General features: G+C 46.6%; 1 protein-coding gene across 6 annotated transcripts in view; it reads left to right on the top strand.

Annotated features, from left to right (window-relative positions):
• KIF17 (kinesin family member 17) overlaps nucleotides 1–15,985 on the top strand; it is a 46,271-nt gene that overhangs the window by 2,729 nt on the left and 27,557 nt on the right. For all 6 annotated transcript variants that reach the window (XM_082205644.1, XM_082205643.1, XM_082205646.1 and 3 more), the window contains exons 3-5: nucleotides 3,622–3,723; nucleotides 7,694–7,883; nucleotides 9,383–9,835. In XM_082205644.1, the coding sequence (XP_082061770.1) occupies nucleotides 3,622–3,723; nucleotides 7,694–7,883; nucleotides 9,383–9,835 (745 nt within the window). The remainder of the gene's footprint in view (nucleotides 1–3,621; nucleotides 3,724–7,693; nucleotides 7,884–9,382; nucleotides 9,836–15,985) is intronic.

Raw genomic sequence — 15,985 nt, 5'->3', positions numbered from 1 at the left:
GTCATGTTTTGGTTGAGTTTTCTGAGCAGAGGTGTTGAAGTAAAACAGACTGATACGAAATGAAAGTCAGTCAGCCAGCAACCCTTAGCATAAGGTTACCAGATTTTTTTCAATGAATCCGGGGACACTTTAAATAAATAAATAAATACTACATGTTTGGGACGTTGATGCTGCAGCGATGGCCTTGACCTCAACCGCCACATTTCCCCTTCCTCTGAGGCTTCTATCTCCTTTCTCCATGAGCCTAGGCAGCCCCTGAGTTGTTGGTTCTTCGGTGGTGATGGTGGTGGTGGTGGTGAAGCAGTGTGCGGTGGGTCAGGCATGGAAGGCAGAGAAGGAGGGCCAAGAGCAGCAGTGAGGCTTGGGCAGCACGATGCCTCCCTTCCCATTGGAGCAGCCCCAATCCCATTCCTACTTGCGTGCAAGCAGGAGGGGGCACGGATCCCTCAGCTGGGAAGGGAGGCTTCCCCTTGCCTGAGAGATCCCTGCCCCCTCCTGCTTGCACGCAAGTAGGAGGTGGGAGGCTGCTCCAATAGGCAGCATGAAGCCTCCCTTCCCAGCTTAGTTGCTGGGGTCAGGGAAGATGGAGGCAGCCCGGAAGCTGCGTCTTAGAGACCCTGCACCACCATCATATGGGGACTTCCAAGCAGCTCCTGAAGCCAGCCAGAGCCAACTGCTCCAGGCTTCTGAGACTGCCGCCGCTGCATTTCCCGGGGACATTAGATGAAATCCGGGGACATTAGATGAAATCCAGGGACATTCCGGGGATGGAATTTGTCCAGGGACTTATTCGTAAATCTGGTGACTGTCCCCGGGAAACGGGGATGTCTGGTAACCCTACCATAGCAAGATCGGTGGTTCTTGACTTGTCTTTCTTTCTGCCTGGGAAATGTGATCATGTAAATAATTGTAAGGTGGTTTTTTCCTTGCTGGTGGAGTACTTCATTCCATAGAGAAATTCAGTGACCTGTATGTGACTCCAGGTAACCAGCAAGAGTTATGACCAGCCATACCACTAGGCAGAGTTGGGAAGCTGCTTCAGGCAGCGAATCCTGTGGGCAGAAAATAATAGTTTTCTGTGACGTACAACCTATTGCCTTCAGGTGCAGTAGAGAGATGCTGGCCGGGTTCAAACACATTGCTTAAAAACAACTTATTTTGAACCATGATCTAATGTGCACAAGCAGTTTGCTCCTCTCCTGCTCCTTACTGTGCCAGGGCATGGGGGGCAGGGAGCAGAGGTATACCTAGGCACTGTACTGGCACCGGTCCCCCGGAGAAAAACAAATGCAACCCAAATACTTGAAGCTTCTGGAGTGAGGGTGAGGCAAGGCAAGGCAAGGCCAGGAGTTGCAGTCAAAAACATCTGGAGGCTGCCAGGTGGGCAAAAGCTGGCTTAAGGCACATGGATGTGAGCCACAGGTGCAGAAAGACAGAGATTGGGCAGAAATATATAATCTAATTTCCAAAGAACATTGGGCGTTTAGGATGGTGGATTTAGGAAATACCAGCTGTCCTCCTGGGCCTTAACCAGCAGTCAGATAAACAAGAATTAAGCACATAAAAGTTTTCTGTTTTTTTTAATGGTGTGCAATTATTGAAAGCAACAGCAACCACACTGTGCAGTCACTCAGAACCTAAACACCTAAGTAGATCCCAATGAGTTCATTGTAAGTTTCTTCCAGAATTGTAATCTTTAAACATGTTTATCCAATGTGAATTCAGTTGGACCGAGTATATAATTTTAGGTTTGCTATTTTAATCTGGTCTACAAGTAGTGACTAAATAAATGGAATATAATTGTGCAGTATTCATAAGGAAATTAGAAGCAATACTAATTGTGAAGCAGCAATCCCTTCTGAACCAAGGTAAGGCACTTAGATTCTAAGAATTGAAGAAGCTTCAGCGTTTAAGTGTCCACAGTTTCTTTGCAAAGGTGAAGGATAGGAAGGGATTCAGAACAGGTGAGGGCCACACAACTTTGCTCCCAGTTAATTAGTCTGAACAAGCACCAACTTGATGAATATCTATTTTATGAAATCATGTTTCTCTTCTGAACTTTTGAGAATTGGCAGGAATTGGATCTATGGCTTCTTTATGACATATCCACCTCACAAACTATTATCTTTCTGACTTCTCCTATAATGCTGCAAACCAAAGTGTGGGAAATGCTGAACGTGATCCTTGTGGTCCGCTGTCCAGACATGCAAACAATGTATTCTCAACCAACTATCCAGAGCTGGCTTAAGTCATTTTAATGCCCGAGGAGTGGCCAGTGACGCCACACCCCACATCAAGGTGCATAGTAGCCAAGGCTGACCAGTTTCTTCTAGCACCTGAGGCAGAAAAGCCAAAAAGCACCTTTCCTGCTCCTAGTCCATAAAAATACCGTGATAATAAATCAAAATCTTTAACAATTTGCTGCCCCTTCCATGACACCCAATATCAGCTGCCTGAAGCCGCCTTCCCACTCTGATGGTCAGGAATCCACAGGTGCTCATCACCATCATTTATACCTCCACCCAAATAAAACACCCACCCCCTTCAATCGGAGCCGTAGCTTGGGGGGGGGGGGCTAGCCAGGTTTTTTGCCCTGGTGAAGTCTCCAGAGGAGCACCATTGAGGCTCCCAGCCTGTGTGTGTGTATGCAAATGCACATGGGGGGGGGGAGGCACCAAACTGGGTCTCTGGTCCAGGTGAAATAAAGCCTACTTTTGCCCCTGCCTTCAGTTTCTGCTGGGCAGCTGTTTAAAGTGTTGCTTTCCCTTAAAAAGTAGCAGCCAGCCTTGCCACTCCTTTTCCTGCAGCATCCCACACACCTCTTCCCGCTTGAAGACTGGCCTCTTCTCTTCCCAGACCCTCACCTCCTTGGCATCCAGACAATCACAGGCTCTCTGCACTGTGAAAAGCTGAAAGGTTGGTGTGCTTTGGGCTTGCAGAGGAGGTGCCTGCTGCGCAGCATGTCATCAGCCATGCAGTTTTTGCACCCCCTCTGGGCCTGCACTCTTAACCAACTCCTCGGTATGCCCCTGGCCAGGGAGGAAACAAGCTAGAACGTGGCTTGTCTTGAGTACAGATGTGGGCTTGAAATTGGTTTCTCTCCTAACAACCATGAGCAGAAGTCTCCGCATCTTGGTCATATTCAAATGGTTTCACTAGCGGAGTAGAAACATTGGGTTCCCTTTGTGTAGCTAGAGTAGATAGAGCAAGAATTTCCGTTATGATGGGGCATTCTCTCCCACTTTCCATCTGAAGTGGTACAGACCAGACAGTGAGAACCTGCTCCAAGCATGTTTCAGATGTTCAAACTACAGTCATGAGCATGTAAGAAGGGCCCTTCTGGATCTGACCAAAGGCCCATCATAGTCCAGCGTCCGATTCTTCCAGTGGATATCCAGGTGCCTATGGGAAGCCTGCAAACAGGACATGAGTGCCACAGCGCTTTCCTAGTTGCAGTTCCCAGCAACTGATATTCAGAGGCATTGCCTCTAATACTGGAGAGAGGACACAGTCATCATGCCATCAAGAACCCCATCCTCCCAGCAGACAATCCTGACAGAGTATAAATCAGCTTGGAAACTTAAGAAGCCTATTCTTGTTTTTGCTTTGGGTTTTTTACAGTGTGCCGAAAACTCCAAGTTCTTGGTAAGGGCTTCTTACCTGGAGATCTATAACGAAGACATCAGAGACCTCCTTGGTCCAAACACCAAACAAAAACTGGAGGTGAGGACACCAGACTAGCAACTTAGTTTGAAGTAAGTCAAAAAACAAAACAAAAATCCAGAAACCAGAATTCTGACAGTTCGCTGTGAGAAAAATAAACCCCACACAATGAATTGTCAGGAATGTAAAGAACATTTATTCAGAGAAAATTAGAAACCTGAATTGAAAAATTTGGTAGGTTAACTTGGTATGTGAAATCCATCCCTCTTTCCTGGTCACCATCATCACCAGAACCCTTCTTATTCCAGGACCCTCAGTGATGCGGCTCTTTGCTCGTATTTTTTCCATTGCTCCCGCTTCCCTTTTGTTCAGCATCTGAATAAGCAGTAGAATAAGTAGGAACTTTTAGGGTCTTATATCAAATCAGACCATTAGTCCGTCAACTCAACACTGTCTACTGAAACTGGGAAAGATTCTCCAGGGTTTCAGTCTGAAGTATTTTCCAGCCCTATCTGGAGTTTGTACTTGGGAACTTTTGGATGCTAAATGTGCACTCATCCCCTGAGCCACAGCCCTTCCCCAGAACATGGGTGCCAAGAGGTTGCCTTATATTGGTGATGGGGGTGGAGCCTGCTTGGAGCAGGAGGTGGTGCCTCTGGTGGGCCATGCAACAGACTGGCGACTTGGGTAGAGCCTGACGGACGTGGTGATTTAGAGAATGGGTAGGCAAACTAAGGCCCGGGGGCTGGATCTGGCCCAATCGCCTTCTAAATCCGGCCCACGGACAGTCAGGGAATAAGCGTGTTTTACATGAGTAGAATGTGCCCTTTTATTTAAAATGCATCTCTGGGTTATTGGTGGGGCATAGGATTTCATTCATTTTTTCTTCTTCAAAATATAGCCCGGCCCCCCACAATGTATGAGGGACAGTGGACCAGCCCCCTGCTGAAAAAGTTTGCTGACCTCTGATTTAGAGCAAAGAGCACAGTTCTCAAGCCAATCAGGAAATTTGATTTTGTTGCTTCATGCTGAAGTTTTAGACTTTCTCCTGGGGATCCAAACAAAGGAGGCGGCTAAAACCCAAGTATTACCATCAGACTCCCAAGATCTGGCAGTCTTGACAAAACAACCCATGCTAGATTACATACTAAATCTTAATTTCAAATGGAGGAGTGGCTTGTGGCATTGGGCCAATAATAACTATTCCAGTTTTAGTGAATGGTTCCCCAGTAATACCACTGGGCTGTAATGGGAAATGCTTATGACCTCCGTTATGTCCCACTCGTTGGCATACATCACAAGACCTGACATATAACTTAACATATCAGGCCAATAAAATTCCCTAGTAACCTTTCCTAATGTACGCTTGAACTCCAAGTGTCCTGAAAAGGCAGATGTGTGAGCCAGATGTAAAACAGTCTTTCTGTATGTTTGGGTCCTACCAACTGTCTTCTCAGTTCACACTCTGGGGCCGATTTCTTTGGAAGGAACCGGCTATAAAGTAACCCTTCCTCCCAGATGAAACTACTCTTGGTTCAGCGCCAGCCCTAGGCACCCCCACACTTCTATATAATTCTAAAGTTGGATCCTTAAGCAGTTCTTTCTTAAATTCAATATCATGAAGCGGTGAAGGAGAAGTCACGATATTCTCACCAGACTTTGCCAAGGAAATTTCTGCTGACTCACAAGCTTAATCAAACTGATTTACATTTCCAGTGACAGGCTCCTCAACACATTGGCTAGACCATGGGTAGGTAAACTAAGGCCCGGGGGCCGGATCCGGCCCAATCGCCTTCTAAATCCAGCCGATGGATGGTCCAGGAATCAGCATGTTTTTACATGAGTAGAATGTGTCCTTTTATTTAAAATGCATCTCAGGGTTATTTGTGGGGCATAGGAATTTGTTCATCCCCCCCCAAAAAAAAAATATAGTCCGGCCCCCCACAAGGTCTGAGGGACAGTGGACCGGCCCCCTGCTTAAAAAGTTTGCTGGTTCCTGGGCTAGACAATTCACCAAAGGTTAACCGTTTAGGGTCAGGCAACAGCTGAGCTAAATGCTGTCTTAAAAGCAAGATCATTGCCTATAAGGCAAAGGTGTAAACATCCTTTTCATGTACTAAAACTGGTAAGGACCTTGTAAAATCTTTGTATTCACAATCCACCTGGGCTAGACTGGTTTTTACTGCTTGGCCCCCATAGGGAGTTACAATCAACTCTGCCTTCTAAAATTTGGCCAGGCTATAATAACCCCTTGTATACGGAGGAAATATCAGCCCCGTATCTCTTAACTCTACTATTAATACATTATTAATTTTAATTTCCTCACTGAATTGCACTTGAGCCCATCTAGATTGACGTGGGTCAATTAATGCCATTCTCACAGTCTGTTGAACCCCATTTGGCGCCTCTTCTGATGAACCATTTCCTATTGAAGCTTGATTCTGGGGAGTGGGAGGGGCTGCTATAGATTGTTCCCTTGGCCTTCCTTCCTCCTCCCACGAAGCTTCCTCAGCTGTGCTGCTCTTGAGACGCAACCTGTCCGCCATTCTCTGTCTTGCAAAAAGCTTCAGTCTTTCTTAAGATGTCCTGGCTGTTTACAAAAAAAACCAGGCCACTCCGAGACGAGATTGAAACCTTCCCGCCTAGGGGGTTTCCTGTTATTATTATCATCAAAGCTTCTGTTTCTCCCACTCCTCCCCTTCGTAAGAACTTTACTGGCAATTCAGTTTCATGTTTTCCACCAACACCGCAGCAGAATTATTATCCAATGGCTTACAAGAACAAGAAAGTCCTCACATGTAGCTTCAGAGAGTGCAAAATATGATTAAACCCTGCCCTTCAGTATATGGGGGGAACATATGCTTGTCCCAATAAACAAAATTATTTCTCCCCCTGAAGGATCTTTCTGGAGAGGAGTCTCCCTCGCTCCAAACCACTCTAGGTCTTGACACCCGACCATATTCCTCCTTTACATCTCCGCCTCTCTAGGGTCATTCAGCTATTAACTAGCTGGCCCCCTGCCTGCTTCTCACCAAACAGACTTCTGCCATTTCCCCTGGAATTGATGAACACTTTCTGCCGTCTAAACAGCCGCTTGCCATTCACATTCAAGGTGCTGAAGCTCCAAAGCTCCTGTTCAAATGTGCCACTATGCCACCATGTCAAGGAGAAGGTCACTTTCCGAAGTCCTCCCTGCAAGCTTCTAAAAACTTACACGTAGGCACAGGTTATCAGGCTTTATTGGCGTCTTCTCTGGCACCAGCTACAGACACCACATGGCAGTCTAATCTATGGCATGTTCTCTCCCCCTCCCTCAGCAGGTTAACACAAAGATCTATAGGGGCTGAGGAATGCTGGCAGCCCTGTCACCTGCTCCCACTTTGGGGACTAATTGTTAACATCTGCCTTGCTTACAGAATCACTCCTTCATGACAGGAGATGCTAGAGATAGATCAGTTTGGGGGTGGGAGTGTTGCATCTGCTAATGGCCGTGTACATTCTGTCATGTCCATGAATGCCACACATAAACAGATGACCCTGCCTTACAATGAGCCAGACTATCTTCGTATTTTCTACTCTAAATGGCAGGTGCTCTTCAAGGCCTCAGATCTTCCCCAGCCTTTCAATTACCCACATTCTTTCAGCAGACACTCGGGACTGGACCTTCTGCTGTATGATAGTCCTCCCCCAGTTCTGTTGTATTACTGGTAAATACAAGACCTACATTTGCAATTCTTGTTCCAAAAATGCAGTTTGCCAGAGGTGTATAAGCGGATGCAATCCATCTGGGAAAACACACCAGTGTATGAATGGGCAGAGCAAGATGTGGCCCATCTTGCTTGTAGGTGATGGGGAAAGATTTAGGAACCCATCACCTCTGTGGGGTTTGTTCTTTGGGGTAGAGTGCCACTGTCAGTGCATAAGAGCTTTCTCCTTCTATAGCAGTGGCCCTCAAGCTTCTGGTCATTTCCTAGTTCAAGTGTCTTTCTGCAGCTTTTACTGTAACTTGCTGTAACGACCCTCCTTGCAGCTGAAGGAGCATCCAGAGAAAGGGGTCTACGTGAAAGGCCTGTCGCTGCACACAGTGCACAGCATCTCCCAGTGTGAGCGCATCATGGAGATGGGCTGGAGAAACCGTGCCGTGGGCTACACCCTGATGAACAAGGACTCCTCCCGTTCCCATTCCATCTTCACCATCAACATGGAGATCTATGTCGTAGGTAAAAGCTGGAAATTCCTGTGTTGAGGATGTGAATGAGAAGACAGGGGCTGGAGCACAGAAGCTCAACAACTTTGATTTCCCCAGAAAAGCTCAACAATTTTGGTCTGCCTCAGGCACGGCAGAGGTTGCCTGTGCTCTACTGGTGCACCTAGAGTTAAGGTGCCGGGTGGCAGCGGTGTCTGTTTCTCCGTGGGTGAAGCAAAGCTACTTGCAATTCTGCTTGAAATGAAGTTTTAAGAGCTGTTTGACAGTGGAACTGACTCCCTTGGAAAGCGTTGGACTTTCCTTTATTGGAGGTTTTTAAGCAGAGGTTGGATGGCCATTTGCCGTGGATACTTTAGCTGAAATTCCTGCATTGCAGGAAGTTGGACTAGATTAGGGTTGCCATATTTTGAAAAGCAAATAAGAGGATACATTTGCCTAGAGCGGCATAAGGAAGCCTCTCTCTCCCCTCACAGTGTGGCCACGGCGTGCATTGCCTGTCAGTGGCCAGCATTTGGGGCCTTCCCTTTCTGCCTATTTGCATAGAACATGCTCTCCTCCGGTCTCTCCAAAGGGCCCCCAGCTGTTGCCCAGCCACCTTCCGGTCTCTCCCCACCCCCACCCCCAGTATAAGACAATAAGCGCTCAACAGTTTTCACAATGGCCAACCTGCATTTTAAATCCTCACTGGCAACTTTGAAAGGCATAGCTTTGGAAGTCAGACACCCCCTCCCCCCAGATATGCAGGGCTTGCCTGTCGACTTTTGACCAAGCTGTGGTGGGGTTAGTATCAGATTCAGTCCCTGAGCACACACATGGGAAAGGGGGGGGGCATGTGGGGGTGACACTCTTCCCTTCCTCCTCTCTGATTTCTTTTCCTTCAATAAAGGTAGTTCCACCCGTGCCCAGCACAGGCATGTTTCCCAGCAAGCAAGGCCTTGGACTTCGAACGCTTGATCTCAAAAGCCCTGTCCCACCGCGCTTGCTTGCCTGCTTGCCTGCTCACTCACTGCTGCTGCTGCTTGTAAGTGGCTCCCCAGCAATTTCAGCCCCTGCCTGTGATAAAGCCCAGGTTTCCAAAGCAGCAGCAGCGCCTCCACCAGGCACCGTGTGTCCTTTCTTAGTCCCAGAGCAGCCGCAGCAGCCGCTGCCAGCAGCCTTATGGAGCGCGTGGACGAGGGCCACAACACACACACACCCCGGACATTTTGCATAATTTTTAAAATCCACCTGGACAGAAATTTTAAACCGTAAAACGAGGACATATCTGGAGAAATCCGGACATATGGCAACCCTAGACTAGATGACCCTTGGGGTTCAGCTCCACAATTTTGTGATAATCTGTAGAACTCATTGCTGTCTGATGATGTCAAGTAGGGCTGTCCCAAGACACTTTATCACAGCAAGCAGCTAATGGTGCAGCACAAGGCCCTTCAGGTCTGGTATACTCTAGACAATTCAGGATTGTTCCCTTCTTTCAAGAACTCAACTCAGCCCAGACTCTTTTCCTTGCAGATGAGAGGGGGCAAGATCACCTGAGGGCTGCAAAGCTCAACCTAGTGGACTTGGCTGGGAGCGAGAGGCAGTCCAAAACGGGAGCTGTTGGCGAACGCCTCAAAGAGGCCACCAAAATCAACCTCTCCCTCTCGGCACTGGGCAACGTCATCTCAGCCCTGGCAGACGGGAGGTGCAGACATGTGCCCTACCGAGACTCCAAGCTGACTCGGGTGCTGCAGGACTCGCTTGGAGGCAATACCAAGACACTCATGGTAGCCTGCTTGTCTCCTGCGGACAACAATTACGACGAGACTCTCAGCACCTTGCGCTATGCCCACCGAGCCAAGAACATACGGAACAAACCCCGCATCAATGAGGATCCCAAGGATGCTCTGCTGAGGGAATACCAAGAGGAAATCAAGAAGCTGAGAGCCATCTTGGCTCAGCAGATGAACACAAGCCATTTGCAAGGTAGGATCCCTTCATGGAATTGCTTATGTCCTGTGCCTCCATCATTGGGGAAAACCTCTGTCCACCAGGAGTGACAACAGCAGCTATTCTTCTAACCTTAGGTGGTGCCCCCTTCTCAACAATTAGTCTGTGTACACACAACATATTCAAGAATCAATGGAAACTGAATCCTTGGGATTTTTTGACACACGGCACACACAGACTAATCTATTGCACATCCCTCCCCCCCCCATCTGTTCTTGGCATCCATCTGTCTTGACAGACAAGAGAGTGTGCGTCTGGGGGTGATGTCAAACCACTGTATTAGTAGCACAGAAGTGATCTTCCCAGGGCATAAGCCTGGGCAGCGTTTATGGAGGTCCTGGGCTGCCCAGATGGCAAAACACCCCTCTTGGGGTGGTCCAAAGGAAAGCAGAGAAATGTTTGACACCAGCTTGGCTGCAGGAGTTGCTGGAAGGAGGCGTACGAGGCACCACCCAACTGCCTTAGGGACTCCTCTCTGGATTTGTGTAGGGTTTACTCCTTAGGTTTTTCTTCTTCCAGATATATTCTGCAAGGCAGCAGAGGTTTAGGATCAGAGTTTTCCTTCTCATAGTGGAATACCTTCCAATCAGAAATGCACTTATTGAGAAAATGGTTTCATTAAAAGAAAAAAGCTCATTGCAGATTGATTCTGTGTAATTGCACAGTACATACATTTGAAAAAAGATAAAAACTGACGTAGGTGATGCCAGCCAGGTTGTACCTACAGTTGCCCAGTGACTTTGAGGGTAGACTGCAGTCACCACTTCCATTTTCCTTAACCTGGGGCATATGCAGGGAGGAAGAGGCATGGATAGCTTCACCAAGGGAAAGTTTTTCAAATGCATGTTAAGTAACTGTACTCACCCTTGTGGATGTCAGGGTTTAGAAACAGTCTGGACTGAAAACAGCATGTTGAGGATGTGCATGAACAATTCCAGACTGAGGTACATGTTGGTGCTACAAATAGGTTAGTGTGCACACAGTCTCAGATGAAGGGTAAGTGCAATTCTCCCTCCCCCCACAATGATCACAGGATACCTGACACTTTCAGCAATATTTCAGGACCATTTCCTAAAAGGCAATACTTCATTTTTAAAAATTCAAGCCATTATCTACCCACTATATCTGCTTTCTTTCCTATAGACCCTATTGGGTGCTAAGATTGGCAGAGGGGACCCTCTTGGTGGTTCCTTTTCTCTCAAAGACTGAGGGGGGCTGGACCAGGAGAGACCCTAGCTGTGCATCTCCCCTTCCCACAGAGCGGTGTCTGGTACCTTCATTATACAGATTCCAGTGAATGCTTAAGACGCACCTCTTTTACCCTGACTTCTGACACCTGTGTATTTTAAGGGCCACTTTATTTTTATGATTGTAAGTTGTTTTTAACTGTTTTAATGTAGTACCCCACCCTGGGACCTTAAAGTGAAGGACAGGTTAAGAATAACAACAACAACAGGACCTCCGGGTTGGCGCCTCCGGCAATGGCAGAGCTCCTCTGATCGGGAGGAACTAGCTCCGCGAAAACCAGGGTCTGACCGCCACGGCGAAGGCGGAGACCCACTGAAATCACAAGCGGGAGAAGCTTGTGAACTCGGGATTCAGCTGGCACCTTTGCGCCTCCCCTACTCGCGGGGAAACCCAGTTTCGGGGATCCTGAGCGACGTGGGGTGAGTGGCGCGGTGCTTCGAATTGACTGCTTTTTTTCGCGGAGTGAAGCCGCATTGCTGTTGCCGGAGAGCGCTGACTTTTTCCTGTGGACAATTGGACTTTAAACAACTACCCGTGAGTAGAACACAAAATTGGATCTTCAAATAATTTAATTTGGCACCGAAACGGGGAAGGTTTTAAACAGGAAGTCCGCCTTCCCCTTTTTTGTAAATAGATTGAAGCACAGATGTTATAAGCTAAAGTCTTTGGAAGATTTTGGCAAAGGATTGAATTTTCATCGGTTAAAGTTACAACCCCCCCCCCCCGGAAGCAGGAGAAGGGGGGGGATTTTGGACTTGGCGAGCCTGCAGGAGGGAGTGAAAAATCAAATTATCACTGCTCCGAACCTGAAAAGGGCTGCCAGAAAAAGGGAAATTTTGGGAGAGTTCATTGACTGTGAACAGAACATTTTTGACAACTAGTTATATAAGAGAAAAATACTGTTTCCATTGTCTTCTTCTGCGTTTAAAAAAGAGGAAAAGTAACTGGAAAGTGAAACTATTTTTATGGTTTGAATTGTGCTCGAAAGGATTGATACAAGTGGAGACTGTTTCCCTCTAGAGGGAGTTTTTGAAACTGTCACAGGACTGCACCAGCTGTATGATAAGTAAGTGTGAGAACTAGAGATTGACCTTGGACCACTCAAAATGTTGATAGGAGAAACCATTGTGAAGGTATTATGTAAGATAAGCTATTCGCTGGAACAGCTCCATAAGAAGAAAGACGACACTTCTTTTAAAATTGACAATTTGGACCAAAAAGTGACTAATTGGAGTCAAAAAGTGAGCATCAATACAGGAACAATTCAGGATTTGGCACAAGAAACTACTTTGGTTGGACAGATTGCGGAGGAGAAAGAGAAAGCTGTGGTTGCTGAGCCTAAAGTAATACAAGTGGGTTCTTCAGCCATACAGAAGCAAATTGAGGACTACAAGTTGAGGCCTTTTACGATTGAATCTAGAAAAAGCCAGATTTTGAAGATTGGATCCCGGCTTGGACGGAAAAAGGAAAGTTGGAAAGATCCTTCTATGCAGGGATTAACTGACTTTTGGGACATGGACTTGGGTTTGGAGGAGACTGGAGTTTTGGGGGCCTTGGGATCTGGAGGAATATTGAAACATGTCATGAAATATCTTATAGACCTCAGCTTCAACTATGGAAATTTGGCTGACTTGTCCGGAAGGAATAAAAGTATTGCTAGGTTGGAGTTTTCTCGAGATTTGCTTTTTGGCACTAAAGAATATGAAGAAGACCTGCAGAAGGGACCTGGAAAAGACTTAAGAGCCTCGGACATAAGATCTCCAGGTTGATGGACTATATGGATTTGACGGAAAGGACTGGCAGAATCCAAAACCAGGGAGAGGAGATGGTGGATGAAGATTAGAGATTTTAAAGTTCATATATAGAAATATTGCAAAATATAATGAATGATAGAAAAATGGTGGAAAGAAATTTTATGGCCTTAGTAGAAATGTTATAAGGAGTTAAGGAAAAATGAGTACTTAGTTTTTAATGATAAAAAATATGTTAAGATATTTATAATATGACAGAAAATAGAGAAAGATGGAAAGGGTTTGCTGAAACAATTAATAGAAGTGGAATACAAAAAGGGAGGTGAGAGGAAGTAGAGGAAACAAGGGAATGAAAAATAGAGTATGGAAAGGGTGTGATTTATGTTTTTAAATGGTTATTGTTTTGTTTTGTTTTGTTTAGGGTTAGGGTTTTGTTTAGTTTAGTTTATTGTGATTAAACTAATCACATTAAACTAAATTAAACTATTTTCCTGCTTGGCAGGGGGTTGGACTCGATGGCCCTTGTGGTCTCTTCCAACTCTATGATTCTATGATTAGGTTGTGTTTTGTATTGTTATATATTGTATTGTTCTTTTCTTTCTTTGTTCTTTCTCTTTTGTTTCTTTTCTTTTCCTTTTCTGTAATTTTTAAAAGTAATAAATATTATTATTATTTTTAAAAAAGAACAACAACAACAACAACAACAACAACAACAACAACAGAGATATAAATAAAGGGACAATATGATCACAGGCTTGATCATTGCCCTGATTGTATTGCTAATGGTTTGCATGCAGGAGCATCTGGCAACTCCAGTTCAAAAGATCTGAGAAAAAGACCTCAGAGAGCTTCTGCCGTTCTGGCTCAGGATGACCCTTTAGAGGCAGAGATCTTGAGAAGTTTGCTAGAGTGGCTTTTAAGGTGCCTCAGTGAGTAGAGTGCAGGCTTTGCATGTATATTGCTGTAAGTTTTTTTTTGGGGGGGACCCCCTAAACCCTAGAATTTAATAAATGGGGTTTTTATTGTTTGGGCTGTGAAGGGAGAAATACAAGTTGCAGAGGAATTCCTGAGCTAACCTATGAAGCAAAGGACCAGGCCAAGCTAGGGCCATTAAGAAACAATACAGGGCTACAGAGGGCAATTGGCAAATCAAGAGAACTGTCCTCTCCCCTTGCCCTGATTTTGAAGGCTGGGGATTTTTAAGGTTGCCAGCGTAAGTGGGTGTGAGATGACAGGAAAAGAATGTATTGAGCAAGATGTGCTGGGAAGAAGGGGGAGATGCCTTGGACTCCAGGGCTGCTCTGCTGTCGGGAACAAACCTCTCTTAAGATGACCATGCTGTAAGATCTGGACTCCCTCCATGCAGACTGAAGGTGTAAATATGGGAATAAATTGTACTTCTTAAAGCTACAGCAGTCTCCACTGCATTTTCAATTCTCCAAAGGAGCAGAGACCCTAGGGGCGCGCTGGAACCCCCTCAGGAACACCACTCAGCAGAGAGTGGGGGTGACACCCAGCTTTTGTTACACTGGTGTAAGAAGTGGGAGCCGTGTTTCCTGGAGAGAAGGCCTGGGAGACCATGCTCCTGAAGTCAAAATGAAGGGAGGAATAGCAGTATTCCTCAAGCTGATGGAGGAGCACCGAACGCAGCATCATGGGCAGCAGATGCAGTGGTTCATTGAAATGAGAATAGAGTGGGAAAGAAATCTCCTTGGAGAGCAAAGTGTGACTCCATGCCAGGCGCCACTGGCAGAAGAAAAAGGTGCCAAGGTGGCTGCAGCGGAGGAGGAGCTGCTAGTTGATCTCTCTCCTACTCCCGGAGCTCCAGCAGTGGAGAAAGAAAATGCCTCAGAGGAGAAAGGCTGGCCACCTGAGCTGCCTGACCCCTGGAAGCCTTCTGTGGAAGAGGAGGAAATGGAGGGGCCGGAGAGCCTGCCAGAGGAACCCGTGCCTGCGGAGGTGCCAGAAAGAGGGAAAACTGTTCCTGAGGAGTTGGGGGAGAAGCCAGCACCTATGGGAAAGGAAGATGTTGATTGTCTGTGCACAAGGGGAAATGGCGCTTTCTTCAGTGGAGGAAAACACCAAGGAGCAACTCCAGGCTTGTGTCCGCTCACTGCCAGGGGAGCAGTTGGCTCCTCCTGAGTTGGTTTCTCCGGAATTTCCCCGAGAGGAAGAGGGTGCCCAGGAGCAGCAATAGGCTTGTGTGCTGCAGAAGTGTGTGAGATAATAATTGCCAGTGGTTTTACCTCTTGGATGCCCCAAGATGGTCTGCAAGGGTTGGGGGGACCTGTCTTAATGCTGGGGGCAGCAGCCAGGATCACCCAGAGTCCAGTGGGTTTAAGGGAAGAAAGTGACTGGGGAAGTTACACGTCTTTGTTTAGCCCCATGAGTAAGGAAAGGGGGTGGGGTTCTGGCCACCCATGTGGATGGGGTGGGCCTGGAGATTCTGCAGAAAGTGCCCCAGGAAAAGCCTGGTGGCAGCATTTTGATTTGGAGTTTGGGGCAGGGGATGAAGTAAACTGGGCCCCAGGGAGGAGAAATGGAAAAGGGGATTCCCCCTTTGCCAGAGAGGAAGCAGCAGAGATCCTAAAATTGTGCTGGAATCTACACACATATTAAAAAACCGCTTTTTTAAAAAGTGTTTTTAAAAATACATTGAATTTTCCATTGCCGTCTAGTGTTACATTGCATATTGCACTTAAAACACACTTAAAACGTTGTATTGCTGAGACCTGTGTCTTGAAGTGGGACTGGAGGAGTTTGGGGCCTCTGAGCCACAAGCAGCAGGGAGGCAGAAATGAAATAGGAAGTCTCTAGAAAGACTGGACCTGTGATTTTTATCCCCTTCTTGTACTGAGAACTGTTTAATGATCTTTAAGATTGGCTTGGATTGATAACTTTATGTGGAAATTGCAAGACCAGGACTTCTGTGTAGCTGTGTAAGCTACTAGAATTAAGAGCTCTGTGGATACCCCAGGCAGGCTACTGTAGCAAGGGGGCGGAGCTTCCACTCTTGGGACGAAGTTCAGCAATCATCCTGAAATACAGTACTGTAATGTGTTTTTCTTTGTTTCCTTGTATGCTGCTGCTGCTTGCGAGGGGGTGGTAGTAAGTGTTTTGGTTAAAT

Source organism: Podarcis vaucheri (genome assembly GCF_965113315.1).
Source record: "Podarcis vaucheri genome assembly, chromosome: 17".
NCBI classification, from domain to species: domain Eukaryota; kingdom Metazoa; phylum Chordata; class Lepidosauria; order Squamata; family Lacertidae; genus Podarcis; species Podarcis vaucheri.
This window is presented reverse-complemented; position numbering and strand designations above follow the sequence as displayed.